General features: G+C 44.9%; 1 protein-coding gene across 1 annotated transcript in view; it reads right to left on the minus strand.

The window, feature by feature from the left end:
- Positions 1-833: 833 nt before the first annotated feature.
- Positions 834-27,441, minus strand: part of ARVCF (ARVCF delta catenin family member) — a gene marked incomplete at both ends in the record, with an annotated part of 159,706 nt that continues 133,098 nt past the window's right edge. Inside the window, 8 exons of the mRNA XM_084271971.1 lie at positions 834-935; positions 2,977-3,068; positions 9,253-9,306; positions 10,503-10,593; positions 11,165-11,276; positions 12,454-12,646; positions 13,484-13,634; positions 14,520-14,647. Coding sequence (XP_084128097.1) covers positions 834-935; positions 2,977-3,068; positions 9,253-9,306; positions 10,503-10,593; positions 11,165-11,276; positions 12,454-12,646; positions 13,484-13,634; positions 14,520-14,647 — 923 coding nt within the window. The remainder of the gene's footprint in view (positions 936-2,976; positions 3,069-9,252; positions 9,307-10,502; positions 10,594-11,164; positions 11,277-12,453; positions 12,647-13,483; positions 13,635-14,519; positions 14,648-27,441) is intronic.

Below are 27,441 nucleotides of genomic sequence, written 5' to 3' on the forward strand. Positions count from 1 at the left end.
CTGCCCAGTGCCTTCACAGCAGTCACTAGGACTTTCCTTTAGACATAGCCAAGAGCACAAAACCTGCTGTTCCAACAGTAACGTCACATCTGACGGGATGCCAGAAGGTACAACCAGGGCAGAGGGCTGTCTGGCAAGACAGCAGGAGACAGATTAGCAGTAGCAGGAGTGAAGAAAGGCCAGTGACATAACTCAGGAACTTGGCACATGGTGAAGGCAAGGACTGGAAAGCGACAAAAAGGCACCTTTCTTTAGCGACAGGAAGAAAAAGAGAGTTGAGAAGTGGGAGCTGTGGATTAAAATGATGTTTACAGCGTAATCAAAACCATCTCTCCTTGCAAAGTAACTTGTGGACAGCCAATAGCTCTCCTGCAGATGGGCAGGGCTGCATAATTCATGGGAACCTCGGGGGACATCCATAAATAGTCAAGGATATGCTTTTCCTTAGGTCCAAGGCTAATCTTTATAATGAGCACAGAGGGGGGGAAAATGGTTGGAAGCAGGAACACACTATTCAAATTCATTCCCATGGCCTAACAGCAGAAATCTTTCACTTTTCAGCTGACAACCAATCATTCATGATATTAATTTTCTGCCTGCTTATTTGGAAGGTTATTTTTTAATCAAACAGTGGTGTCTGATTACACTTAATTAAAGACACACTGAATAATACAAACACCACTTTTTTTTTTCCCCCAAATGCATTTTCACTTGCCTGAGAGGACTCAGTTAGCAGTTAGCCTTGAAGAGATTCCACAGCAATACAGATCATGCACGAGACAAGTTAATCACTAGCACCAATTACCATTAAAAGGACCTACCATGCATGCAAATTAGACCCAGGAGTCAACAGGCTGGGGTTTAATGTCACGGGCATCCACCAGATTCACCGAAGCCCTGTTACTCCTGTTAATGTTTTTCCTATTTGTGTCATTCTGCAGCACAGAGTGAGGAGTTAAAGGCAAAACAAAGCGGATTAATCAAACAAAACCACCAAACAAGTCAGCTTAAAGGAGCACAAGGGAAAATTAGTGGTAGAGAAAGAAACAAGATCAGCAAAGGCACAATACCGACTGAAAGCGTTGCAGCAGCCACAGGCTGCTCTTCCCTGCCATCAGTATTCACAGCTCTCACCACAATGGAGCCTCAGAGCCACGATTATCAAACACTTCACAAGCAAGCAGACCCCAGTGGGACATTTCTGTCTCATGGGACAGGGACAAGGGTGAGTAGCAGCTGCCCAGCTCTGCCCAGCTGAATTCGGGCTGTTCCCTGTCCTTAAAACCAAGAGACAGCTCAGACTGTGGGAGACACGTTCTTGAGGTCAAATGCTTCTTCTCTTTTTCTCATGGAAGCAGACCAGCTACTCACTGAACTCTGTGTTGTGCTTCATTTCAGAGACACACTGGAGTCCGGGCTGCTTGATGTGATTTTGAGGGTCGTATTGAACCACTTAAATGATACTTGCTTTTGCCACTCAAAATTCATTAATTTTCCTGCCTTAGCCTATTTTCCTTACTAAGACAATTTTTGCCAAGCTCCTGTTTATCAACAGTCTTATGTCACAGGGTGCATCCATTCCCACTGCACACTAGCAAAACAGAACAGAACTGTGATGAGGGAACTAGAAAGTTTATTCTGTGGACGCTGGTTCAAGCAGGGCCACCTCTGGCAACACTGCAACAGGTGGGCATGTTGCATGACCTGAGCAATCAGCTCAGTGTTATCAATTCCAAAACCAAACGAAGGAGGGCAACCACCTCTATCAAAAGTGCACTGGGCCATCAGGGAGTAGCTACACCCACACCTGGCAAACGAAAAAAAGAGTGATCTGTGCTTAAAAAAAGCCCAGCTGGACTGAAGCCATTCTCCAGGGTGCACCTTCAGGGAAAGGCAGGACATGGGAGGAAATGCACAATCAGGGAAGTTAATATAGGCAGACTGACCTTCCTAATAGCAGGACATCTTCCTAATTCATGATCTATGGAAATATTTTTCCTCCAAACCTCATTTTTGTTCAATAATAGCAGGTTCTCCTTTCAATTGACTGAAGCTTAATTGTTTCCACTGAACGTGAATCACCTGGAGTTTCTGATATTATCAGCAATATGCTGAAGGTTATTAAGGACAGCCTTCTGCAGACTTAACAATAGTGTTTTCTACCACTGACTCATTTCAGTGAATCCTCCTCTTCCTTCCCTTCCCCCTTGAAATTACTTCCCCAGGGGAAAACAAAAGCTTGTTTTGAGGCCAGGGAGAACCGATGGCCACAGCATTAAATGATGTTTTGAAAGGCTCCTGAGAAGGCAGGGCAATGAAACAGGAATCTCACAGAGCCTACCCAGCCACGTTTGTACACAACCCACCGTACAAAGAGCTTTGTGAAGTTGCTTGTTATTTTTTTTTTAATTATAAAGTTGTGTCCATTTGTCTTTAGAAGGCAGACACATAAGCATGCATGTCTCTTCCTCCTCCATTTCCTTGGCCCATGGCCACCGTCCACCATCGGGACAGTGAACGAGTGTTGGGGAAACAAACACTGTTCGCCATGCTGCTGAACACAGTCCCACCAGCTCACACCTACTTCTCACGGTGGAAACAATACAGCACTGTGACAGTTTGAAGTGACTATTTTCGGAGCAAAGTCTGAGCAGGCTTACACAGTTCTGGGCTAGGGAATGCTGCCTGGACAAGGGTGACAGAACAAACATTTTCTATTTTTACAACCTTGTTCATTGACGTGAACTGCATTTGCAGGAGCAAATGCCTGCCATGGTTTGCTCCTGCACTGGAAAGCAGCTTTTTAATTTCTAATTACCCAAGTGCTGAGTTACAAAATGATGTCTCTAAAAAAAAACCCAAACCAAAAAGCCTTTTGCAGCCCCCTGGTAACTACCCAGGATTTCCTGCTGAGGACAACAGGCTTCCTTTCTCTTACAGGCACTAACTGGCATTCAGCAGTAAGAAGCAGCTCACTTTTAAAGGCTCTTTCTCCGAGGCATCCCCCATGTTATCACTGGTCTTGTATTTGCGCTCTTTGTCCCGGTGATCGATGGTGGAGTACCCATCTGAGGAGAAATACATGACAGTCAGGCATGAAACACAAATCAGAGCAAAACCAGAGCTGATGCTAGCAGAATTGTTCAGCAAAGAAACAGGAAAATAAACCCTCCCAACGCAAAGATGCTGGCAGCCTGCTTTTCACATGCGGTCCAGCTCTGAAATTTCATTTTTACCAGCTTAAAACAGAAAAAGCTCTCTTTTTATATCACTGCCAGATGCTGGCACTCATTAGCAAGCAGTGCTGTTTTCATCCCAGCCTGCTGCAGCTTTCAGCGTGCCCAAGGAAAGCAGCAAGTTGTCATCTCACACCCTGTGGCTAATGAGCTCCAACTTCAGCCCAAATCCTGCATTCCTTGCTCAGCAGCCTGATTAATTGGCTGTGTTCATTCTCTGAATGCTCTGCTGCATGTTCCCACTCTTCCTGAGCCTGACTGCTAGAAGGACATGACAATAATTTGGAAGAGTCCCTTTCAGAGTCCTGAGAAAAAAGGTCTATGGAGCTGGAAGAACCCTGCTGTGCTTGGACTGTCTCTCATTACAAAGTAGCACCTGTTTGGTCCTTTTTCTGCTGACAACTAAGCAGCAATATGAAAGCGTGATGAACACAAGGAAGAAAAGTGTGAAAAGGTTTTATAAAGAAATGGCTCTAATTAGTTCAGAATTTTTGCTTTGAATCATTGTCAGGCAATGCAAATCACAGAATCATTTAGGTTGGAAAAGGCCTGTAAGATCATCAAGTCCAACCATAAACCTAACACTGCCAACTCCACCACTCACTAAGCTGTGTCCCAAACCATCATGCCTACACATCTTTTTAATACTTCTGGAGATTGCCACTCCACCCCTTCCCTGGGCAGCCTGCTCCAATGAGTGTAACCTGCTCAGTGAAGACATTTTTCCTAATATCCAATCTACATGTCCTCTGGCACAATGTGGAGGCTATTTCCTCTTGCCTGTACCTTGTTACTTGGTAGAAGAGACAATCACCCACCTGGCTATACCCTCCTTTCAGGTTGTTGTAGAGAGCAGTAAGGTGTCCCCTCCAGCCTCCTTTTCTCCAGCCTGAACAGTCCCAGTTCCCTCAGAAGCTCCTATCTGACTTGTGTTCCAGACCCTTCACCAGCTTTGTTACCCTTTTCTGGACAGAATCCAGCACCTCAATATCTTCCTTGCTGAAGAAGAGAGGCTGAGGGAGCTGGGCTTGTTCAGCCTGGAGAAGAGAAGGCTGCGGGGAGACCTTATTGCAGCCTTCCAGCCCCTGAAGGGAGCAGAGAAAGAGGAGGGGAATCAACTTTTTAAAAGGGTAGATAATGGCAGGACAAGGGGGATGGAGTGAAGCTGAAGGAGGGAAAGGTTAGATTAGATATTAGGGGGAAGTGCTTTACAGAGACAGTGGTGAGGGGCTGGAACAGGCTGCCCAGAGAGGTGGTGGGTGCCCCGTCCCTGGAGGTGTTCAAGGCCAGGTTGGATGGGGCCCTGGGCAACCCTGTGTAGCTCCAGGCCTGGAGGTTGGTGGCCCTGCCTGTGGCAGGGAGGCTGGAACTCTGTGATCCCTTCCAACCCAGACCATTCTATCATTCTATGATTCTTGGACCAAGGGGCCCAAAACTCAACACAGTCCTAGAGATGTGGTCTCACCAGGTTGAGTCTTCATTTATTTGCCTGGGGCACTAGATTTCCCTCACTGTCCGTGAGAGACACCCCATCTCCTGTTCTGCTCTGACAGCACAGTAATCTGAGTAAATGACATGTTTTTAGCTCCTTGTAGGCTTTTGTCTTCCCCTCTGTAGCAGAGATCATTGATGCTTTCATGTCCTGACAAACTGGGTTCTTGAAACACCACAAAAAGATTTTACATAAACTGCCAAAATGCTCCTCTCTTGGTTTATTACTTCATCAGAAAAAAGTCATTTTTTGTGGGTTCCCATGGCACAGAGAGGCACTGCTTGCCTTCCTGTCAAAAGCACCCACAACCAGAGTGACTCATACCAAGTGCAGACACAGAACAGGGCCCTGCACAACGTTTATGCTGGCCTCTGCCAGGTTCAGTTTTACAAGAGCTGTACTCTTCCTCAGCATCTCAGGAATTAAAGTACACACAGACCTGCAGGAAGCACCTGAAGTAGCACATATTTATGACATCATGGATGGCAGCAGATTAAATAACCACACTGCCTAGAAAGAACTAAAGGATTTTGGAGTTACACATGTAGTACAGACTTAAAGCATGGAAATAATTGCTACTCAGAGCTTTACTTACAATTATTTGTTGACAATGAAGATGCCTAACGTTCTTGGCTATTCCTTTTAAACAAAAAAAGAAAAAAAAAACGAACACTAAAGCCTACCAGCTGCATCCAGCTTTGGTGGGGAAATGTACGACCAGTAATTCTCTTTCAAATGCCAGGCATGAATATTGCTAGTATGGCATATGCTAATCTAAAGATTTGTCATTTATTTAGTAGTTCACACATGTATATAATTTAAAGGATGGAAACATGAGGACTCCACACCGCCCCTGCCCAATCAAACTCACAACAACTGAGCAGTAGCTTTTTACAATCTAATATTAATTACTGACAATGAAGTAACAGATCACTTTGCACTTTTACAGTGCCATCATCACAAACATTTTAAAAATCACAGATTCACAGAACTGTAGGGGTTGGAAGGGACCTCCAGAGATCATTGAGTCCAATGTCCCTGCCAAAGCAGGGTTCCTAGGACAGGTCGCACAGGTCGGCGTCCAGATGGGTCTGGAGTATCTCCAGAGAAGGAGACTCCACACCCAGGGCTCTGTCACCCTCACTGTGAAAAAGTTCTTCCACATATTAAACTAATGAACTGCCAAGACACAAAGGAAACCCCTAATCTACCCCCAGAAAGCAACAGCTACTAAGTGCAGCTCAGCAGCTGGGGTACTTCCCAGGGAGTGAGTTCAGAAGTAAGAACTGCAATCACAAAAACTTTAAAGCACAACAGATCTTTAATACTATTTAGAAATCTAACCCATATGCTCAGCTAAGACAGCAGCAAGAAGCAGCAGCAGCTTTTGCACAGTGGCAGTAATCTAACAACAGGGAATGGTCATGAACTTTGTTCTTTGTATCTGAGTTCCAATATATTCTGCAATCCCTCCTGTCAGCCCGCTGTTGTGTGGTCTCCACGCTGCTGGTGCTGTGCACAGCAGCAGTGAGAGATTATGTGTTTCTAAAAAGCAAACACACTGCAATGACTCTGTCAAGATAAGCAGCAGCAGAGATGGGAAGTTCACGATTTGACCCAGTAAAATGAGCAATACGAGGCTGCATCCAAGAAGTAACACTTCAGTGTCCCAAGGAGCAAAGTACTTCTGCTCCACTGCGTCAGGCTCATTCTAAAAAGTGATCAGAATTAACGGTTTCTGAGGCATGAAGGAGACCACTACAGACCTCACTGCTCCAACGTTTCAGTCCATGTTTCTGAGTAAATACAATGGAATATATAAACAAAAGTTATATTGGTCAGTAAAGGCTCATCCTATTCTTGGCTTGTTTATTTCTCTCTCTCAACTTTCTGCTGGCTGCCTTCTGTTCTGCTTCACTTCTCTCTCTCATTCACTCCACAGCAACATTTTATGTCATCAGAGCTTACAGGAACAAATGCCTGCTGAGTGTCAGTCCATCTGTGCCCTCACACAGCTCTCAACTTACAAAGATCAAACCTCTGGAACCACGGAAAGGGAGGAGGAATAAAAAGCTATGACTGAAGATGGGCATATAAGACAGGGGCATCTGAACAATGCCTGTGGTCTGAACGACTCTCAGCTCCCAGATGCTTGTCTGACTGACTGTGGGTTAACTGAGGCACAGATGCAGTTTTAGAGAACTCATAAATTTGGCATACAGCCTTGAGATCACAGTTCTGCTGGTTGTACAGACAGCTCAGGGCCACAGACACCCTTGGGCAGCACTGTGACAATAAGCATTGATGATCTTCAGATTACTCAGTGCAGAGCCACTTGTCTAAGATCTGACAGGCCTGAGCTACCTCCACTCTGTGCTGTCTTTTGCATCCCACAGTAACTCATAATAAAGTATTTTCTTCCATCTCCCAAGACATCCACGCTCTACCCACACCCAACCAACAGGAATCTGGTCTGGTACTGCCAGCTGATAGGGGCATATCTTTCTGCCTCCCTAGCCACACCAATAGTGAATTAATTTCCTTTATAGTGAAGGATGACCCCCACAGCATCAGCAAACAACCCGAGATACTAATAGCAATTTTCTTTATGCAATCCTGAAGAAGCGTCAACATGGGCTAACAGTAAAGCTCCAGGCACCAAGACAGCTGAACTCTGATAAAGAGAGTCAAGAGACAGGCAGCAGACAGGCAGCAATGTTCTGGAACAAGCAGTCTTGACCACTGCAAGGGAGCAGGACAAACACCATCCACTGGAAGAACCTGGCTGAGCAGATGCTTACCTCTAGCATGTATGTGGCATGGAACCTCACTGAGTTCTGCACTGGCACACTGACATGTCTGAGGCAATTACAGTGCAGTGCCAAAGCAGTACTGCAGAAACTACATAACCTGGAAAAGCCTCAAAACTGAAACCACGGCACAGGACTTAGTGCAGTGAGAAGAAATAAGCTACACTGGGACGCCAAGGCACTTTTTCTGGTACTCTGTCATGCATTTTCTTTACAAGTAAGTGAGGTTCAGTCTTTCCCAGAGGCTGCACATTGACTGGAGTATGTGGGGATACAAATAAACTGCCTACTTGATGTACAAACCCAGAGAACTGCATGTTGAACTCTGCCCCTTGACTCCAGAGTGGAAAAAGAACAAAAACTCCAGAATACAACAGTCCATGATGAAGGTAAAGTCATAAAATACAGTCTGGAGCAGCTCTCTGTGGAAGTATGCCCATAAGACAAAAAACACAGGGTATGGAAGACCTTGAAGGAAAGAGATGAAGTACTAAGTTGCTATCCCTGTGCCTTGGAATTAACGATAGTAAACCAGACAAATTAATTTAGACCCTTCTCAGTTGACCTCTGAAACAGCACAAAGTTATAGCCTTAATGGATTTATAAAGCACTCATGAGCTGGGGTCAGGAAAACTTAACAGATTTTATCTTCTAATACTGATGAAAAGCGTGGGGAACAGAACAGCCCAGTGAATCTACCTGATGTTGTACATATGCTGTTAATTTGCATTTAATTTTGTACTCAGAGCTGCACCAGTAACTTATGAAAGCATAAGGCAACAATTAATATCGAGACTGTAAACAATCAGCACTGCCCATACTGCAGCACCTGCTAGCACAGAGCCACCCTGCCCAGCAATCTCCTCTGAAGTTACTTTCTTCCATCGTGAGAGTGTTCCCTCAGGCAAACTGCGTATGGACAGGTGATTCATGGCAGGTGGCATCTCATTTTTCTAAGAATATGAAAGGTAATATATATATATACACCTGATATTTTAACTTCTGGATGTGCTTGGCTTTCAGCTTGGTTATAACTTGCTATTTTTTTTCCACAAATAGCAGTGTATCAGACCATTTGCTTTGGAGGCATTACTGCAGGTATTTAAAAGTGACAGTGACCTGCAGAAGTAAAGCAAAATCCAAAGAGACCACAGAGCACCTTTGTCTACCTCAGTAAAGAAAAAAAAAATGCTCCGCAAATCAAACTACAGTGCTGCTCAGTCTCAAAACACTTCACCAACACTACGTGGCTGTTCTCATGTCTACAGGAAAAGCCAGGCATATTATACATGCTAAATTATTTCTGGTGTTACCTACAGACAACAAAGGCAGAAGGGATTTAAACACAAGTGTTACACTGAAATAAATTTTCAACTCTCTTTTCTCCCCTCCTGAATCCTCTGAGTTCCAGATCTGTAAGAGGGAATGCAGCTGCCTCAAGGGCCAGAGACTAGAATGAAAGCTGGGGCAGTGCAGCTCCGTTACACGCTTCAAGTAGTGGAGAAATTGGTGTGTACACTCTACATGTATTTAAAAGGAAAAAAAGACCAAAAGAAAGGATGATGACCAATCTTTTGTAAGGTAATGTTCTGTTTTTAAATGTCAGCTTTATCCATCTGAAAGAATATCACCTAGAGAAATAGTTGAACTTTCCCATGAGTGACAGTGTGCTCTATTGAAACAGACAGAGGGTTTGATCTATGACTGAACTTACCTGGGCCAAGTTCATCCATAGGTATCATATCACGGCTCCCAGACTTCTCGTTATCTGTAAAACAAAAACAATGAAACCACTTGAGTTACATTTGCTTTTCTCAACACCTGGTATTTTTAAAATAGTCACAGGACTGGAAGGGTCCATGAAGTCCTGAACGCTGTGTTGGGTTTGCAGAGGCCATTGCAAAAAAGCAAAACCAAAGCCCAAACTATTCCACTGCTATCCATTCAAGGAAGGGAGGTCTAACTTAACCTCTCCAGAGAGCACATGTAAGCCTTGTATGTTCTGCTCTGGTATTGTAATACAGAAAGTCCACCTCTACAAGTGACAACAAACCACAGTTCTGCTCTGGACTACCTATCACCATTAACAACCTTCCCTCCAGTGTCTCCAGAACAGAGGAGAAAGAAAATAAGTAAGGGTGCAGCTTCACATGGCTCACAATCCAATACAGCAGCCTGCTGAGCCAACAGAAACCTAACCCTCAAAGAAAATAAGAAGTTTATTGTCAGATCAGGAAAGTGACCCGAGTCACCCTCTGTCTGCATAATTGGCCAGATGTGATCAAAGGCAGGGAAGGTGAGAAGAGGCAGGGCAGTGTGGGGCTGTCTTTTCTGCAGTAATCTGCAGTCAAAACAGGTGAAGTGCTACACAGCAAACACTGCTGCAGGAGCCTAAAGACACTTGAGAAGAAATGTTGACATCTGAGTGTCAGAACCAGATTCAGAGATGAAGCAGTTGTACTGAAACAAAAGCTGGAGCTACGCTATGTCGGTACAGCCGCATCAGGCCTCACGAAAAGCAGAGACAGGTTTAGTCAGCGTTTGGATCAACCACCTCCAATGAAAACAACTGCACAGTAAAGGAAGAAACAGCCCCAGAACAGGCATGTGTATTTGGGAAGGGAAATACTCCGGTACTGAGCAGGGGTAAGGCCAACCCTGGCTGAAGGCTAACACTGTCAGATAAGGCTCCTCTCTTTTGAGGCACACTTAGCCCAAACTCTCCCAGGAAGATTTAATGGATCATGCTTCATACACGTTGAGAGAAGATCATCGGTGTGTACATTTCACCAGGGAAGGAACACTGCCCGTAGCCAGCTAACAGGACTGATCACTCTGGGACTGAGGGGTAAAAGTCACTACACAAATAGCACATTTTTACCCCCTCACGCCAAACACAGATGTGGCAAAACCAGAATGCAAGCAAACAAAGCTCAATAGAAACTGATAAAGAGCTGAACTGACCTTGACTTTTATCCACCAGAGGCAAAGTGCTGTCATCATAGCCAGACCTGCCAGAAGTACCTTTGGAACCCTTTGGAGTTGCAGACACAGACTGAGACAAAAAAAGAAATAAAAATAATAATTAAAACCCCCACATAAATATGAAAATGCTAGTCAGGAAAGCAGAACAAGAAAAAATGAAGCAACCAACAGTATGGAGAGAGACTACAGAATGCTGCTGAACCCCCCTTTGGTTTTTATGCCACTAGAGTATTTTTTATTTTCATATACATTTGTGGGTGGAATTTTTTTCCTGTTACCTAAACAGCAGCATTGTTGGTCTGTAAAAGCAGCAAAGCCTTTTCACAAGGAAAGATGAGGAGGCTGCATGTGAGGAACAGGTGGCTGCCCTGTGTTGCTAGATGGAATGTTTCAAATGAGACACAACTAAGAAAAGACATGCTAATTCTTCCTCCAGTAAAACACGAGCATTTGGCCTATACGAGGTGGCATACTTCCAGGGCTGAGAGAGATACATTTCACACACCATTGGTAAGCATACCCAGCAAGTGTATGCGTGACTCAGATTGCAATACGTTGTTCTATCAGCTAGAACAACAGAACCAAAGACAATTTCCCCTCAGGCACTTCCATTGCTAAATCTGAGGCCCCGGCATCTTTACCTGGAAGTGTGATTTGTTCCACCCATCCTTCTGCAGGGCATTTCGTAGTTCTTTATAGCTCCAGATCATCTGAAGAACGTGAGATGCTGCTTTTGTTTCTCTGGGAGACTGGCTGATTTGCAAGACAAATTAAAATTAGAGCATCAGTATCAAGCAATATAAGCCCATTCATATGTTGACCTCTTTGCACCAAAACAACATCCGGGAGATAAGCTGGTACTCCACACAGCTATTCTTTGAACTTATAAGCTATAGGATATATGTGAAATCATTCAGTGACTTCATATCTGTAGGTATTTGCTGACAAAAAGACATTTGAAAGCTGTAAATTGTGCAGATTTCTGGCTTTTCACATATGTTGCTGGGCAAGCATTGAGGCCAAGCTGACCCTTTTGTCTTGTAGCTGTCATCCACAAAAACCAGACAGATTCCATCCTGCCTGGATTTATTTAGGAAAAAACCGCAAGAAAACAAGTTCTAAGTCACTTTTCAAGCCTTTGCCTTGACTTACATATAACCCTCACAATTCAATGAAGCTGCTTCATGGTTTAGAATACCTCAAAAGGCAATTTGGGTCAGAAAAAAATAAGCTTTTTTTAAACAGAAAATGCAATTTTATCCATTCCTAAGTCAGTGCACAAGCACCCTCTACAAAATAACACAGGGCTAGATCCTTGGTTGGCTCTTACATTTCAGAACAATGCAACCCAACAACAGCCATTCTCCTAGCAGTTTGCTAAACCCACACCTATAATATGTAACTGGCTGAACAAACTTCTCCCCAAAGCAGTCAGAACACGGTTTTTCAACTGTGCAGATTGAAACAGCAGAGTGAAAATTTGTCACTTCACATTACCTCTGCCAGCCCTTTGGCCAGAATGATTACTGCACTTCATTAACCATCATTAACCATAAAAGAAACAGATTTCATCACTGGCATTCCAGGAACAGAATGCTGCCACAGCAAAAAGGCCTCCCACACCAAAATAAAGATCATGGTTTCACTTCAGATGATGTCTGCTCAATGCACACATGGAACTAAGATGTATCTGACAAGGACAGAGCATGTCTTAGCATGACTGAAGTGACTAATCAATCCACTTTTTTTAAATCAAGGAAAACTGTTAAAAGTCCTGACTGCTGGTACATATGTATTAATTGCTCTGAAATTAAAGGCTCTGAAAAGTTAGGATGCTTGAGTTCTTCCACAAAGCAAACCCTGCTGTTCATAGTGACATTTTCATGTTTGCTCTGAGTTCTTACACATTTTGCTTTCAACTGTTACTTACCTTGACTTGCTGATAGCTACCAGCTTCTGAATGCCCTGTGTCTGGATCAGAGACCTTGCATTCTCTGAACTGTCAGTTATGATTTCATGGATAGTATTCAACACTGCAACCACTGTATCCTCTTCCAGGTTCTTTGCAGATCTCTGCTGCCTGCTGGGCAAATTCCTTACCAGCTCACCCATGGCGTAACTACCTAGATAAGAGGAAGATACACCATTAGTCAGCCTTAATAAAATTCCAGCTTCCCATCCTTAATGATAAAACTCAAGGATGTTTGCCAGGTAAAAAACTTTGTAATGTGCATGTTTCAAACTTCAACACTGTAACCTAACAGTGTATTTATCACTCATTATTTCAAGGTGATTGAGAGTTAGTACCCAAGACAAACTCTGCCATCATGAACGTTAAAATGTACTGAGATGAAAAAAGCAGCAATCCTTACTGAGAATTTTATAGCCAGTGTCTATCAGGCTTTGCAATGCCCGAGGCTAAAAGCATCCAGTAGCTGCTGCTAACGCCACATATTCATGCTAATACACGCACATGGCTTACTCAACTTAGCCTTGTAATAGGTCTTCTGGGGCAAGGTGTGCAGCCATGCATTTATTAACCTTCCCCCAGCAAAGGTATGAGCATTTCCTCCTGGGTGCAGTTAGCCTTCTCAGTGTATAGTCCTGGAGAAAAACCAAGGAGTCCAAAGTTTATCGCTCCCAGGTGCCTGTCTGTACCATTTGCCTTGCTACACCTCTGAACTATTAAAAAAAGAACCTGATGTATTAAAGCAGAATCCCTCACCTTGCTACTTGTTAGTATCAGCTTGGGTGATGGCCCTAAACGTGTGAACCGCTATTTCCAGGACTGACAAGGTTAGAGCTTCAACTCCAGAGCTCCACTTGGTGGCTGCAGAGTAATCTTAGACAGCACAGAGGGACACTGCATACAGAACGAATCCTCAGCACAAGGGACAAAACACGGCATCTCTCAAGGTGTATCTAACATCCCAGTCTGGTTAGAAAAGTTGAGAAGATACCTATAAGATCTTTATTGCGACGATCCATGGAAAGGTTTCTCAGAGCAATTGACACAGCCCTCACAACCTTGTCAGAGTCGGACTGGAGCAGCTCCACAAGCACTGGTAAGCCCCTCTCCTTCCGCACTGTTGCACGGATATACGTGGACCACTGATCAGAACACACAAGGGAAAAGGAACAACACAGAGAACCGTGAGTTCATACGCCCGGCCTTTCCTTGCCCCTGGCATTTCTTTCAGTGTTGTAGGTTCTGTGTGTGGATGCATCTGTAATAACCCATTGCTCAAGTTCATCAAGCACCGTGTAAGAAAGTTCATCCTACAGCTTCGCAAGCTGCTGGGGAGAGAGGACAGAAGTAGAAGGAAGGAGCATCATCCGCCGCCATTTGTTCTGTACACACCTCAGTGTGAGAAGACATCCTCCTGGCTTAGGAGAATGAGGTCATTTGGAGGGAACAAACAGTCAAGCATCCAAAGCATCTGTTACCTCCCCCCACCTCCAATCTCATGCTTTTATTCCGTTACATGAATGATTTAAAAATAAATAGTATTCAAGACAGATGTGAACCACCACCCAGTGGATCCTCTCAGGCTGCTGCCATGCAGTGCTATAAGGCATAGCTCAGAGAGAGCTGCCTGCTTAGTGCAGGGGATGCTTCACAGAGGGCATTAGAGAACACTCTGGAGTGCAGTTCCCTGAGCAATGTGAGTAAGTATTCAGGACATTTAACCATCCAACAACAGGCTTTTCTGAGTGGATGCAGCAATGGTTAAGTGGCTTAAGTAGTAAAACCTGGTCATAGCTAAATTGTGATGAGCTCAGTGACACTTCCACCACATAAACACCATCTGTCCAGAAAATGCAACACATCTTAAGTGAGTAAATAACACAGAAATAATTTCTTTGGAGTTCGCAGCTCCTTCCTTTTTAAAGGAGATGTAAATTCAGAAAGTAACTGCACTTACAATGGGACATAGCTTTGATCTTTATTTACACAAAGGAAACAAATGACACTGAAGAGAAGACCACACTCACAGTCCAGTTGCCAGCACTGAGATTCTGCAAAGCCCCTGCTGCAGCTTCCAGAGTGTTGAAGTTCTGACTTTCAGTGAGGATGGAGAGGTACAGTCGGACCACATCTGGCTGGTACAGTAATTCAAAGCCTGCAGGTGGGGGAAGAGAACAGAAGCAAGGCAAAGTATGAATAAACATATAACCTTTAATCACATACAACAACAGCCAAGAAAGAAGGGCTTCTGCCCCATCCAGGACTTATCCACAGCTGTTGAAAATAATGCATGCAGGAACTCATGCACAGGATATTTGCCTGGGCCTAAGGCCCCTTTGCTTGTCTGTAGCCTGACAAGCCTTTCTGAGATCTGTGCTATGCTATATACTGCCCAGTGAGCTGAGCTTATCCCTGTAATAACCAGGTAACAAGAGACAATTTTTGTCTGCAACAGTTCTCACTTGGCATATGTCATTTGGGTTGCAAATTAACCTTGCACTCCTGTTCTCATTCAAATTATCTCCATCTCGGTACCTTTACAGACACAAACAGCAGGGCCAAAATCAGCAAGCCACACAATTGCACCAACCATCCCCTGCTCACACTAGGTGAGAAAAGAAGTGACAAAGTGACTAGAATCCCCAATTGCTGGGGAAGGGAGAAGTGCTGACTCCAGTTCAAGTATTAGGTAAAGAAATACACCTGCATCGTACCACATGGGGAGACTGTGACAGACACGTATGTTAACTAAATATCCCAAGAGTCACTGTATCAGCTTTGCAGTTCAAGCATGACAGGAATGAGAACCAGTCCCAGCTCTGTCAGATTTCCTTTTGTGACACTGAGTAACTGACAGTAGCATCCGTGTCTTGACTTCCTCATCCAAAGGATTAGGATTTATCTACCTACCCATATAAAAAAGGGAATCTTAGGCAAAAACTTAATAATTTGAAGCCATTTTTACTATCTTTCTTCAGTAATCATGGCATGACACGCTGCACTGATCAGGGAAGAGTGTCCAAACATCCAGCTAGGGGACTTGCCAGATGAATATCATCTCAAAGATCATGGTGCTGTTCAGTTCTGCCAACAAACACCTAAATCCCCTGAAGTGCTTTGGCAAGCATTGTAAAGGCACAAGCAACCTGTGGTGAACAGACTCATCTACAGTCACTGTATTGGGAGATACTTCTGGACTGGTGGCTTTTGGGGTGCTTGCAATAAAGCAAGTTCAGCAGGCATTACCTAGGAAAGGAATTTTGGAAAAACACAACATAAGATAAAAGGTGTTAACGGTCTTGGGCAAAGAGGAAATCTGAAGCTTGTTTTGAGCAGAAGAATTTTTTTCTATCTGCACTCATGAAAAGAATGTCTTTCTCACATAACAAGATGCTGTCCTACAAGCATAGCGTAATTTAAAGCAAGTCTTCCACCGGCAAGACAGGAAAGCTACAAACACAAATCACTCCCCCTCTTCAGCACTTTCTCTTCAAAATCACCTATCTCTCATATACATATTTTTCAGCATATCACAGATTATTCTATTTCAGACATCTCAGATCAAACCTAGAAGCAAGACAACTGAACAATGACATCCTATCAAGAGGATATCCTAACAATTTTTCTCCTCGTAACATCTTTCACTGCTAAAAGCTTTCTGAAACTCATACATTCCAGCTCTTTTTCTCCATGTTTCACACTAGTTACTGCTGTGCAACTATTTGAATCAAGATCCCAGAACTCAGTACTTTAAACTTTCTGTAATACTACCCGTAAATACAGGCTGGATATAGAGATCTTATTTATTCTAGATAAACTCCCTGGATATACAGGTCTTAATTTTCCTATTGAAAGCAAGAAAACATGCTTCATCCACTAAAGGCTTCTTTACTCCATACCAAAAAACCTGATCTACACTGAGGATCCATGAGCAGGCTCATATTTTCCCTGCTCGGCTTCTCGCACGCTGGAATTCCTCTCGAAGCTCTGCAGAGTTAACCTGCTCCGTGCCTGTGCCTGGTTTAACACCACCACTTGCCTGCTACACGACACCCTACAGATATATGCGCAAGCCGCAACAGATGGCAATCCCCAAAGGCATCCTGCCAATCCCCACCACTCTACTTGCCTCTTCTCCAGTGTCCTCTCCTAGTGCTGGGATCGCTGCCCTCTACATTGAATGCTGAGAAAAACTATAGTTACTAAATACATGAAGCGTGAACAGTTGTATAGCTTTTCTTCATTCCTGGAATAAGTCTGTGATGATCTGACTCCCATATGACCTTCACAGCAACTTTTTTCCCTGCCACTTCACAAGGTGAATTAGCAAGCTAAGAATGCCTCAAGACAAAACCCGGCTGCCTGATAAGCACACAGTATTCCTTTCCTGAACAATAACACTTTGAAAAAGTCTCTTGCGATAGCTTACTGGAATTCTGACACTGTTATTTTAAGGAAGCTTTGCTGAAATGCAAATCAGATCAGTGAAAGATATAAAGGCCGGTTCATTAACAGATCATTTCCTACAGAACATTTACCACTTCTGCATTTGAGCTCAGTCTTGCCTGGGGTTGAATAGTATGCAATTGCTCTGATGGCTTTGTTTTAAAGGACCTAGTCTCTCATTTTGGCACACTTGGAAACAGCAGCCCCAAACGTTCCTTCTCTCCTATTTCTTAAGCGCAGTCTACAATTGCCCTTTCTGTCAGCCTGTAGGTTCCCTTTCGGCTGGACACTCTTCCTTCTTTGCAGCAACTCACTGTGTATGAACAGTAAGATCAACAACCCTCTCGCCTCTGCTTACCTCCTGCGGACAGAGCTGCATTCCAGTCACGCACCTCCCACCAGCTTTCTGTCATTACTTCTCTTCATGCATGAAAGCCTCTCCTTTTTCCTACTTACTAATGTAAGAGAATCTCAAAAATGTCTTCACCTTCTCTCTTCAGTAATGCACAGCCTCTACCAATTCCCTCTACCAATTACCCATCCCTTTCTGCTTTGGGGCATAACCCCTCAGGCAGTTTGGTGGATGATTCCCACCTCATTTTGCACATCCCCACTGTCCAACTACATTTATGCCTCTGCCCCATCAGCATCTGTTCTAACGGAGTTAGGGAGTGCTATGGATCACACATGGAACTCTGGCCTCCCTCCCGGCTCCCCACCTCCAGCACTGCAGCACTGCTGTGTCAGCCCGGCTACACCAGAAAAAGGCAGGCAGGAGATGCTAAAGCAAAGTGTTACAGATGCCCCTCGTGGATGGCTGCTCATTAGCAGAGACGAGAACCTAATAGCAAGAAAGTTAGGGCTGCACCGGAGGGTTTTTCCCTCTCTGACAGCAAACTGACACTTTTCATAAGCGTTATAGTCCCTTAAAAAGAAACAAACAAGTTTTATATTTTCTCCATCTGCCTCCTGTCCTAATGAATCCAGCTCTGCTATTTATAGGATGCAATTTGTCTAAATTATTATAAATTTCCTTCCAGTGTTGTGTGGAGGCCTCACACATTTTTCCATGAAGCGCTTGAAGCACGTTCCTGGGAAGCACAGCTGGTCTCACCTCCATTAAGCACCTGCTTCTCTTCAAAACTGATTTCCTTAATTTCAAGATCATCTTAATTATTTTCTCAGGTAATGCTACTTTTGTGCAATATATGGCTAATTGCTTATATCCATTTTTTTAAATGGAAATGAGAAAAAAGGGTCATTAGCAATAGGTAACACATCAAATGAGAAAAACATCTATTGTTTTTCCTTAAGAAAGCTATTTTAATTGTAGCCCAGATTCAGCACTATCCTTAAAAAGATAATTTATCCCAGAATAAATGAGACTTTTCCATCGGTTACGGATTTGTGCTGAGTTGCAATCTACACTGTTTCCTCCTGGAAAAGCATGAGGATAAGTAATTTATTGCTTTTTTTCATCGCAGAAAGCAAACAAGCTTGCTATATGAGCTTTTGCCTTTTACAGAAACAGAAAATGCCTCGCATGCCGATGTCATTGTATCAGACATTTCACAGCTTCTAAGCATCTCCCCAGCTAATGGCAGGAATGTGTACACAAAGGAAGATCTTCCACATTAGACTCATCATCACCATTGTGCTGCGGTTTCATCTTCCTGAAAAAAGGAACACAAGCTTCTTCACGGCACAGTTGCTCAAAATTAGCATATGGATTTGTTCTGTCTGAAGTTCATGCTACCAGGAGATACCAATGGATTATCCTTTATTTGCCCAAAGAACAGTGATGGCACATCCAGCAATTTCAATCATGAACGGACAAGACCTGAGGAATTAACTGGGGGTGATGAGCGTCCTCCATCCATTCAACCCTCAGTCCCTGGGCTGAGAATGACGCAGCAGTTCCTAGATTATCTCCTCCACAAACCCATTTTCTTTCATCCTGGCAATGCTGATCCTGTGCCCACACTTCGCAACGTTCTGGCAATAACACAAAATATTGCACCAGGTGTCTATCTCTGATACGCCAGCTTAATCCCAGATTCAGACAACTCTCTTTGGAGTAAGGTTGCCAAATCAGTTCCTCTTCACTACCCATCCCATTTAGTATTTATTCTCCCTCTAACAGGCATGGGAAATTATACACATGTGGATGCCGGGCAGATGAGAGTTCTAGTGCTGGAGCAGGAATGTGCTGCTTCGCTTTCTATCCCTCCAAGAACTCTGGGCTGCTGTTAGAAGGCAGTATCAAGCTGGAAGGATGCACTGCAGCAAAACTAAAAAACAGCTCTCAGGAAAGCAAAAAGATCATAGAATCCTAAAATCTCCTGAGCTGGAAGGGACCCACAAGAATCATCAGGGCAAACTCCTGGCCTCACACAGGGCCAGCCCAGTCAGAGCACGGGACTGAGTGCATCTTCCAGATGCTTCCTGCCCTCGGCCCAGCTCGGTGCTTTGACCACCTCCCTGGGGAGCCTGTTCCAGCACCTCTTAGTACAGAACCTCTTCCTGACATCCCATCTAAACCTCCCCTGTCACAGCTTAGTGCCTTTCCCTCGGGTTCTATCCCTGGTGCCAAAGAGAGGAGATCAGCACCCACACTCTGACTAAAATCTCCTGACTAGCTCTTGCGGTGTTTACAGGCGCATTTACATCAGTGTTTTGATGCCCATTTCCCACTTACTTCTCTTTGGTTCCCAGCACGGCGAAGCGGGAGCAGCGCCCGGGGAGCACTGGAGGAGCAGGGGGAGGGCGGGAGGTCTAACCAGCAGCGCCTGGGCCGCCTCACGGTGCCTGGACTGGCAGCTGTGCCCGGGCCGCCCCGCAGCGCCCAGGCCGGGCTGCGGCGGGAGCGAGACCTGCCGGCAGAGGGCGCGAAAGGCGGCGCGCGGCAGCAGCGGCCTGCGGCGCCGGGAAGCTCCGACCCGAACTGGGGGGGGGGGGGTGGCGGTGGGCGAACAATTTGATTCCGCAATAAAGAAAAGCAGAGCTCCGCGGCCCCGGCCTCCCGCCCTCTGCCGCCAGCGGGCCGGTACCTCCAGTACCGGCGGCTCGCTGCTTGCCGGGTACCTGGCGCAAGCCAGAGCTTGGAGTCGCCCGCTCCCGGAATGTCTGCGGAGCGCGTACACTGCAAACCGGCCGGGAGCTCAGCCCGCCCTTCCAGGAACCCTCGCCGCAGTTCGGTTTTATAACAGACCATGTGAAAACCCCGCTGAAGGGGGTGGGGGGAGGCAGCTGGTTCCTTTTCTAAAAGCAGTAATCAGATCCTCAAAAAAAAACAACCCCGAGCCATGGGCTCCATCCCATCTGCACGCTGTGCTCCGGCACCCGGCGCACGAAGCGGCTCGGATGCCAACATAAACTTGCAAGACTCTTCTAATTGAAAGGCTTAACGGTAGCGAAACGCAGCCAGCTCCAAAAGAGCCAAATGCTTGGCATAATCGATGGAGAATGCAGCTCGACGCAGATACACGTAGAATACTGAGTGTCATACAACAGAGGGATGGCAAACTCCTGCAACAAACGAAGAAGAAATAATAGGTGGAAAGATCTGAATAGTCCCTACAGCTTTCACTTCAAGGTACAGCACAAGTCAGGACAGGTATTGAGCTTACCGCAGAGATTCAATCAAGAATGCAGCATCCACCACTGAGCAGGAACTCTGAAGACAGAACAGCCTTTGAATAGTATTGAAAAGAACAACCAGAATCATATGGGACACATGAGACTCAAATCAGGCTTGAGGGAATGTTTAAGAGGAGTTTTTCTATTTAGAAAACGAACACCATAGTGTGTGACCTTTCCAACTAATCTACTAAGTCACACACAAGTTCTAAAATTACGTAAACTCTCCCCAGTTTATCACATACTCCCAGCAATGGCACACCAGTTTAAAAGGGAAGCAAACAGCCCCCCGCCCCAAAGAATGCAACAGGAACGTTACTGGCACTACAAAGGGTGGAGGAATGCAAAATCCAACACAGAAGAGGGAGGCTGACTGCAGGCAAGACAGAAAGGCAGCAGGCAAAGGAAATGGGAGAGCAAGGCAGTGAGGGAGGAATAAGGACGCCAGGGAAAAAGCAAACTGTCTTTTGCTATTTCTGCGATTCTTTACATTTCCCAAGCTCTGCAAGCTGTCATCAAAGTAACTCCTTACACAGTGCTTTGCAAGGGGTTGGTGATACTGCACTTCATATCCAAAGAATACACGATTCAACAAAGAGATGGCTCAATTAAACACAACCTGTTTTGACCTTGTGTGAGTTCCAGCTCTTCTGTTTTCTGTGAGCAGACATTTTAAAACTAGTACAGTTTTCCCTTTCCAAAGGCAGCATCTCTCCCAACAGCGTTTGACACACTGCCCAATAACAAAGGCTTTTTTCAAGCATATGCAGCTAAGTCTCTTGGCAACTGGAGATGTTCTGTTAACAACCTTCTCTCCTCTGTTCACTAATCAGCAGTGAAGGCTCTGGAGGACCAGTACTTAATAAGGATCTGAATGCTGCCGCAGATAACTAGAGCACTACCCAAGCTAGTAGTTCAAAAGGGGAACATGCTGTCCCCGCAGCCCTGTAAGGTAGGAAAATACCTGGGAGCCAGGCTGCTGCAGAGAAGGGAGAGTTGCCGAAGGTCCCTACTGCAAGGGAGAGGATGCACATGGGTGAACTGTAGCACACTTATGCACTTGTAGGTCACCTTTGGCAGTGTTTTTTGTTTGTTTCTGAGAAACATCACTGTTACAAGCAACAATGCTTTGGACCCAAAGTTAACATAAAGCCCTTTGGCTGAATGATTAAAATGGATGGTTCATGTAAAGCTTCCCTTACCCCAGAATCCCAGAAGACTTGCATCTGACCTTGGAGACTAAGTACAGTACATGAAATACTAACACTTGCTCTCTCGACAGTTTTTCTGATCCAAAGTTATTTTTATTTACTTCACAGTGGTAACTGAATGCATTTTCTTTTAAAGGGAACAGGACAATTGTATTATTCCAAAGGCAAGTTGGTTTTGAAATGTGATTTGTATCCAAAAAAATCAAACACTAAATAGCATCCTGTCCCCCTCGCACTCACAACGCACACTGGAGACTCTGCTTTGTAAGCTACATATCAAACACAACCTGTTTGGCAGTACAGGTACCCCTTTTCCCATAAGCAGCTTGCCACAGTGTCTGCAAGCCCCCGGAACGCACTCCAGGCCCTGCATCACCACTGCAGTATCTCAAAATGGGCCTTCGTTCAAAATCCTGGCTCACATAAGTGAATAGGAAACTAATTCACACCAAAGGTCTGCCAGCTCTGCGGGTTTCACAGCGTGACCTTGCTACCTGTGCAAGGCTACTGCACTCGCAGTAGCTGAGGCATGCCTGAGACTAAGATAGGGGTGAATCCTCTCCTGCCTAGAGAAATTCTGTGCCTGTAGTAGTCTCACTCTCGCAGTTTACTCTTGCCTCAACCACTATGTTTCTTTTAAGACAAAAGACAGATCAGGCTTATCAGGCTGGATCTCACTGACTGTGGATCAATATGCCAGGAGAGCAGCAATGCAAATGCTCCTCCAATCTTGCCTGTTGCCTCTAGGGAAGCTTCTTCCTGAGGCTTTCAGGTTGGACACAGCCTCTAGCAGCTGATACCAAAAGGACACCCGGGCACAGAGATGATGTGCATCGCACTGGGGACTCCTTAAACAGACGGCAGTTTGGCCCATGCATACAAGATCAATACCAAGCGTGTCATCGATCATGTTATGTTTCCCTGGGAGGGAAAACCTGCATTTCCAGATGCTGTCTGCTACATAACAGGAATATTCGAACAACAGTGGACAAGGTCAAATGTCCATGCTTATAGACCTCAGTGCTGCTGCTCCTGTTGATCATGGGTGCTTCTGACACGCCTGTTCCTGTCTCTGCCAGGGTCTAGAATGACACAACTGACTTGTTTACTTTCTCCTCTCTGAAAGAACCCAGATGGTAGTGCTTGGTGACTGATCACATGCCCTGAGGGGTCTGTGTGTGTGTGTGTGTGGCACCGAACAGCCCTATGCTGTCATCCCTCCTTTTCAGCCACAGATAGCAATGGGAAGGACCACACATTCCACGCCAGGAATAAGAACATTGCTCAGCCCCTCTGCTTGTCTGATGTCTAGCGTGTCTGGCTTCTGGCGTTTGGGCCCGTTACGCCAGTAGAAAATAAAGCAGCTCAGAGAGGTGCCAGAGCTACAAGCACAAGCCAAGAACATGTGGGGACGCCACAATAATCTAAGTTCTTAGCACTGCCAAAGATCATTCCCCATTTTCAGGTTTGGGAAAGACACAGTAAAGAGGTGACACTATAGAAAGCCTCATTTGATACAAGCCGGTGTGAAAATAGTTCCCTCTTCTTAATAGGGAAAGCCTTTAAGTGGAGGAATCTCTAAGGCTGGAACGTGCTCACGCTCTGCCTTGGTAGGCCTTTGCTCCAAACAGCAATGAAGTCTACTGCAAGACTTGGCTGTTTAGCCAAGTTTTCCCAAAGGAAGAAAAGGAAGAGAGAGGTGGCTGGCAAAGCTAACAAAAACTTTTCACATTATATAAACAATGTGGTTCTACGACTGTACATTCATGTATACATGCCAGAACATGGGTGTTTGCAGGGACTCGTCCTTACGCTGAAAAAAACAAAGCCAGGTAAAGGCATTTTCCTTATAAAACCCAGATACAGGTCAGTAAGGGATGCTACTGCTTTTCTGATCATAGCTGCCATGTGATGCAGCTGAACAGACCTGAGATTCGAGACAGACTTTTTTCCCCTGCTGCTACTAGTGCAGATGCCTAATTGTCCAGCCCAGCCGTCAGGAAGTTTGAGCTTACTGTACAGAATGTGTTTATTAAAGAGAGAGATACTAACTCCCTGAAGGAAAGTCCCTAAAAAAAATAAATAAAATCACACCACAGCTTTGCCCAGTAATAAAAGACAATGTGCTGCTGTTAGTGTCTTACCAAGTCCAAGAGCCTCATAATGCAAAAATGTCTCAGAACTACAGTCATCACTGAAAATCAACAGCATCGTTGAGGGACTCCTTCCTGTGACTTGGGGCTGCCTGGACCTAGCCATTTTCTTTCTTCTGGTCTTTTGTGTGTGTTTAACTAAGGATCATGTGTTCCAAATTGTCTTTTTTCGGCCTCAAGCCCCTGTAAAACTCAAGTTTTGCAGTTCCAGATGCCAATCAGCTGCTTTGACTGCAGGAAGCTAACGAGCTTTTAGCTTCCTCCCAGCTCAGATACAGAAATCTGTCTGCAGAGAGCAGCTCACTACTACAGTAATCATGCATTAGTCCTTGGCTCCAGATGCCACTTAAGTAAATTTATTTTATTAAAAAGATTCTGACATTATTCAGAACTGTTTATATATTGAACAGCTTTATAAACTTACTGTCAGAAAAACCCAGTGAGCATGGGAGCACAGAAAAAGGGGAAGAGGACAGCTGCAAGGCAAAAAAAAAAAAAAGCCTACATGACAATACTTTACCTTGTTGAAATACCCACACAACCCTCAGACTTTAACTACCGAGTTACACAAGAAAGGTGGAAAAAGCACAGAACACATTTTCTCTGAAGACTTCTTAAGTGTCTTCTTTCCTAGGGCCAAGAGAGATTGTATGAAACACTCTGGATGATGAGGCTGCATGTGGTTCTCAATAGCGCTGCCCTGCTATGCAGCTTACCTGGGACATAGTAGGCCCGTAAATGAAGCTCACACGAGGCTGTGGAGTGGTGCTACGCTGTGCGAAGCTGTACAGACCTGCATCCCGTGGGATGTCAGCTGTTGGACAGGAGAGTGCTGTGCACACCCACCCGTGAGGTGGTACTGCACAGCTGGCAGCTAAGGAAAGGCAGCAGCCAGCCAGTTTGGCAGCCGGGCTGGTGTTGGGGTCGGGGGAATTGCAGCAAGTGGCCATTTCTTTGCTTGGATGTGGCAGCCACACTCCTCCAGACTTCCACGGATGCTGTTTCTCTCCATGAGGCCTGTGGTGAGTCTAGGTGTGGGGGGACCCGCAGCACCTTGTAGGATCAAGCCCCCCTTTGCGCACTGGGGTGTTGGCACTGAATCTTAACAGCAAGGCAAAAGCAAATCCTCCATCACTCGGGAATTTACAGAAACAGGATTGCTTTGTCAGGTATGGGACTATGGGGGTTTCCACTGACTGAGCTTCAAAACACTATCCTGCTGCCGAGAGACTTTCTGCTCTGGTTTGAAAGCCTGTGCTCCTGACAAGCGTCTGGGTGGATCAGCGATGGGCGCTGCTTAGATCTGCGACAGACAAGGATCGACAGACAGTATTTCCACTTGGGCTGGCACCTGTCAGGTTCTCCCCTTCGCAGCCTGTCTGAATTTTATCTTCAGTGCCAAGGGAAAAACAACTTCAAGGAAAAAAAAAACCAAAATCCTTCAGAGCTCACACACACTGAACTACACTTGGAAGCCAATTTGAAAGCTTCTTTCTGGGTTACTCATGCTTCACCAAGTCTACTTATACTTCTACTTCTCATCGTGATTTTATATAAAGTCTCATAAATGGTCATAAGCCGTTAAACAGGTATTTGGTTATTCATATCAATTCAGGTGCTCGTTAGAGGCCTGTCTGCTTAAGGCAGTGAAGGGCAGCCGAACTCCACAGCTTCAATTCCTCGAGTAAGAAGGAGGAATAAATCTTGTCTATTCTCCAGTGGATCTACCCTCACAGAAACATCAAACACTTCAAAATACTTCCCAGTAGGAAGGAAATGTTTGCATATAAACTAACCTTTTTTGGGGGAAAGGTTATAAGAATCCAAGCTGAGGAGGAGCTAGCAGGTCCAGTCTCAACCTAGAGAAATGAGAGCTCAGTGATTCCTAATCACCTGGACTGACAGCAGGAGCCTGTTCAGTTCATTACAGGTTATCTTGCCTTTATAAGCATTTTATAAGCAAGTGCCATATGGAAGGAGTTGCTCATGTTATTAAATAATTTATTATACACCAGCCCAAACACTTCCTCCAATCCCATTTGTGTCCTGAAATTACTAATTAGTTCCTGCCACAGCTTCCACAGTCAAAAGTGTGTTTCAATTCCTCTCTTCGTTTCATGAAAGCTGCTACACAGACCCAAAGGCAGCCCAGTGCCTCTAATCTGTCTCAATTACAGTCACTGTGCTGCTGTCAGGCAATTCAAGTATCTCCCAAGCACCCAAGAAAAAGAATTTGATGTTTTCAGTGTCAAATAAATGTCAGGCCAGAGTGGAAGCAGCATAAACAGAAGGTTTTCTTCAACTTCCCTAACAAAAAATGGACCTTGCAGCCCAGGTTTTCAAGGTAGTATTTGGGTACTTAATTCCCCTGGATTTAAGCATAAGCTAGAAACCTTATTGCCTTCAAGAACAGAGACTTTCCATCCATCTTCCAAGCACTGTATCTAAACAGGGGCTACAGATGTCGAGAGGCAAGAGAGGATGCTGCTGGTCATTCCTCACTGGAACTGGGATGCACTGGGAGGTATCACGTTGAAGGTGTACTCTCCTCCTTTCTATCAACTGTTCTCTGCAGCTTTTTCTATTAAATGTAAAGGTCTGCTGTTTGTTGCACCACCTGAATATCTGATGATCAGGGGCAGATCTGACACAAAACCAGCCTTGCCCACCGAATTGCATATTTCCTGCAAATGTGGATCTGGCAATAGACAAACTTGGAGCAAAATGTGAGGTAAGACAACATGTTCTGGAGAGAAGCAGCTCTCTGAAGCCTTAGCTGTCCAAACGTGCACACGTTCTGCAACCACAAATAGATCTTTTTGCAAGTTAAAAAAAAAAAAAGGAACAAGAAAAAGAAAAAGAAAGATTGGGGCCCCAGCATGTAATGAGATACTTACTTGGAATGAATAGAGGAAACACAGGGACATTTTTCAAGAGGCAACAGGGGAACATTACACAACATCCAACTGCAGCCCGGTCCCGTCTTTACCATCGTACAGGCACGGCTCGCATTCACACACCACCAGAAAGTCATATGAGACATTTCTGAACAAAGCCACAGCAGACACCACCTCAAAGCCCCTCTGACAGCTTCTTTGAAACCACTTCATGCCATTAGAAGAGTAAAACGTTCCCTAACCCAACAGCCACTTTGTTTAAGACAGTTTTCAATTTCAATGCAGCTTTCTTATGGTAATAGTATGCAATTAAAAATTGAGCTTAAAACTACCCATGTAAAAGATTCTAAGCAGAAGCTGACATTTACTGTGGAGGTTGTTCATGCCTATAGAAAACTCTGAAAAGGTCAGTATGAGTGTAAATAAGGTGAGACACTTCCTCAAGAGCATTGAAATTTCCATCGTGTTACAACCTATACCCATTTCTAATCATTCTTACATGCAAGGCGGTGTTATTAATGCCCTGATGGCTTCTCATGGCCTGTCTGAGTCTGTAGCTGGACCTATAAATGGGCCTCCAGACTGCAGTGAGGAGTATGGCAC

The sequence above is a fragment of the Gallinula chloropus genome, assembly GCF_964237585.1.
Source record: "Gallinula chloropus genome assembly, chromosome: 17".
In the NCBI taxonomy this organism is placed as follows: domain Eukaryota; kingdom Metazoa; phylum Chordata; class Aves; order Gruiformes; family Rallidae; genus Gallinula; species Gallinula chloropus.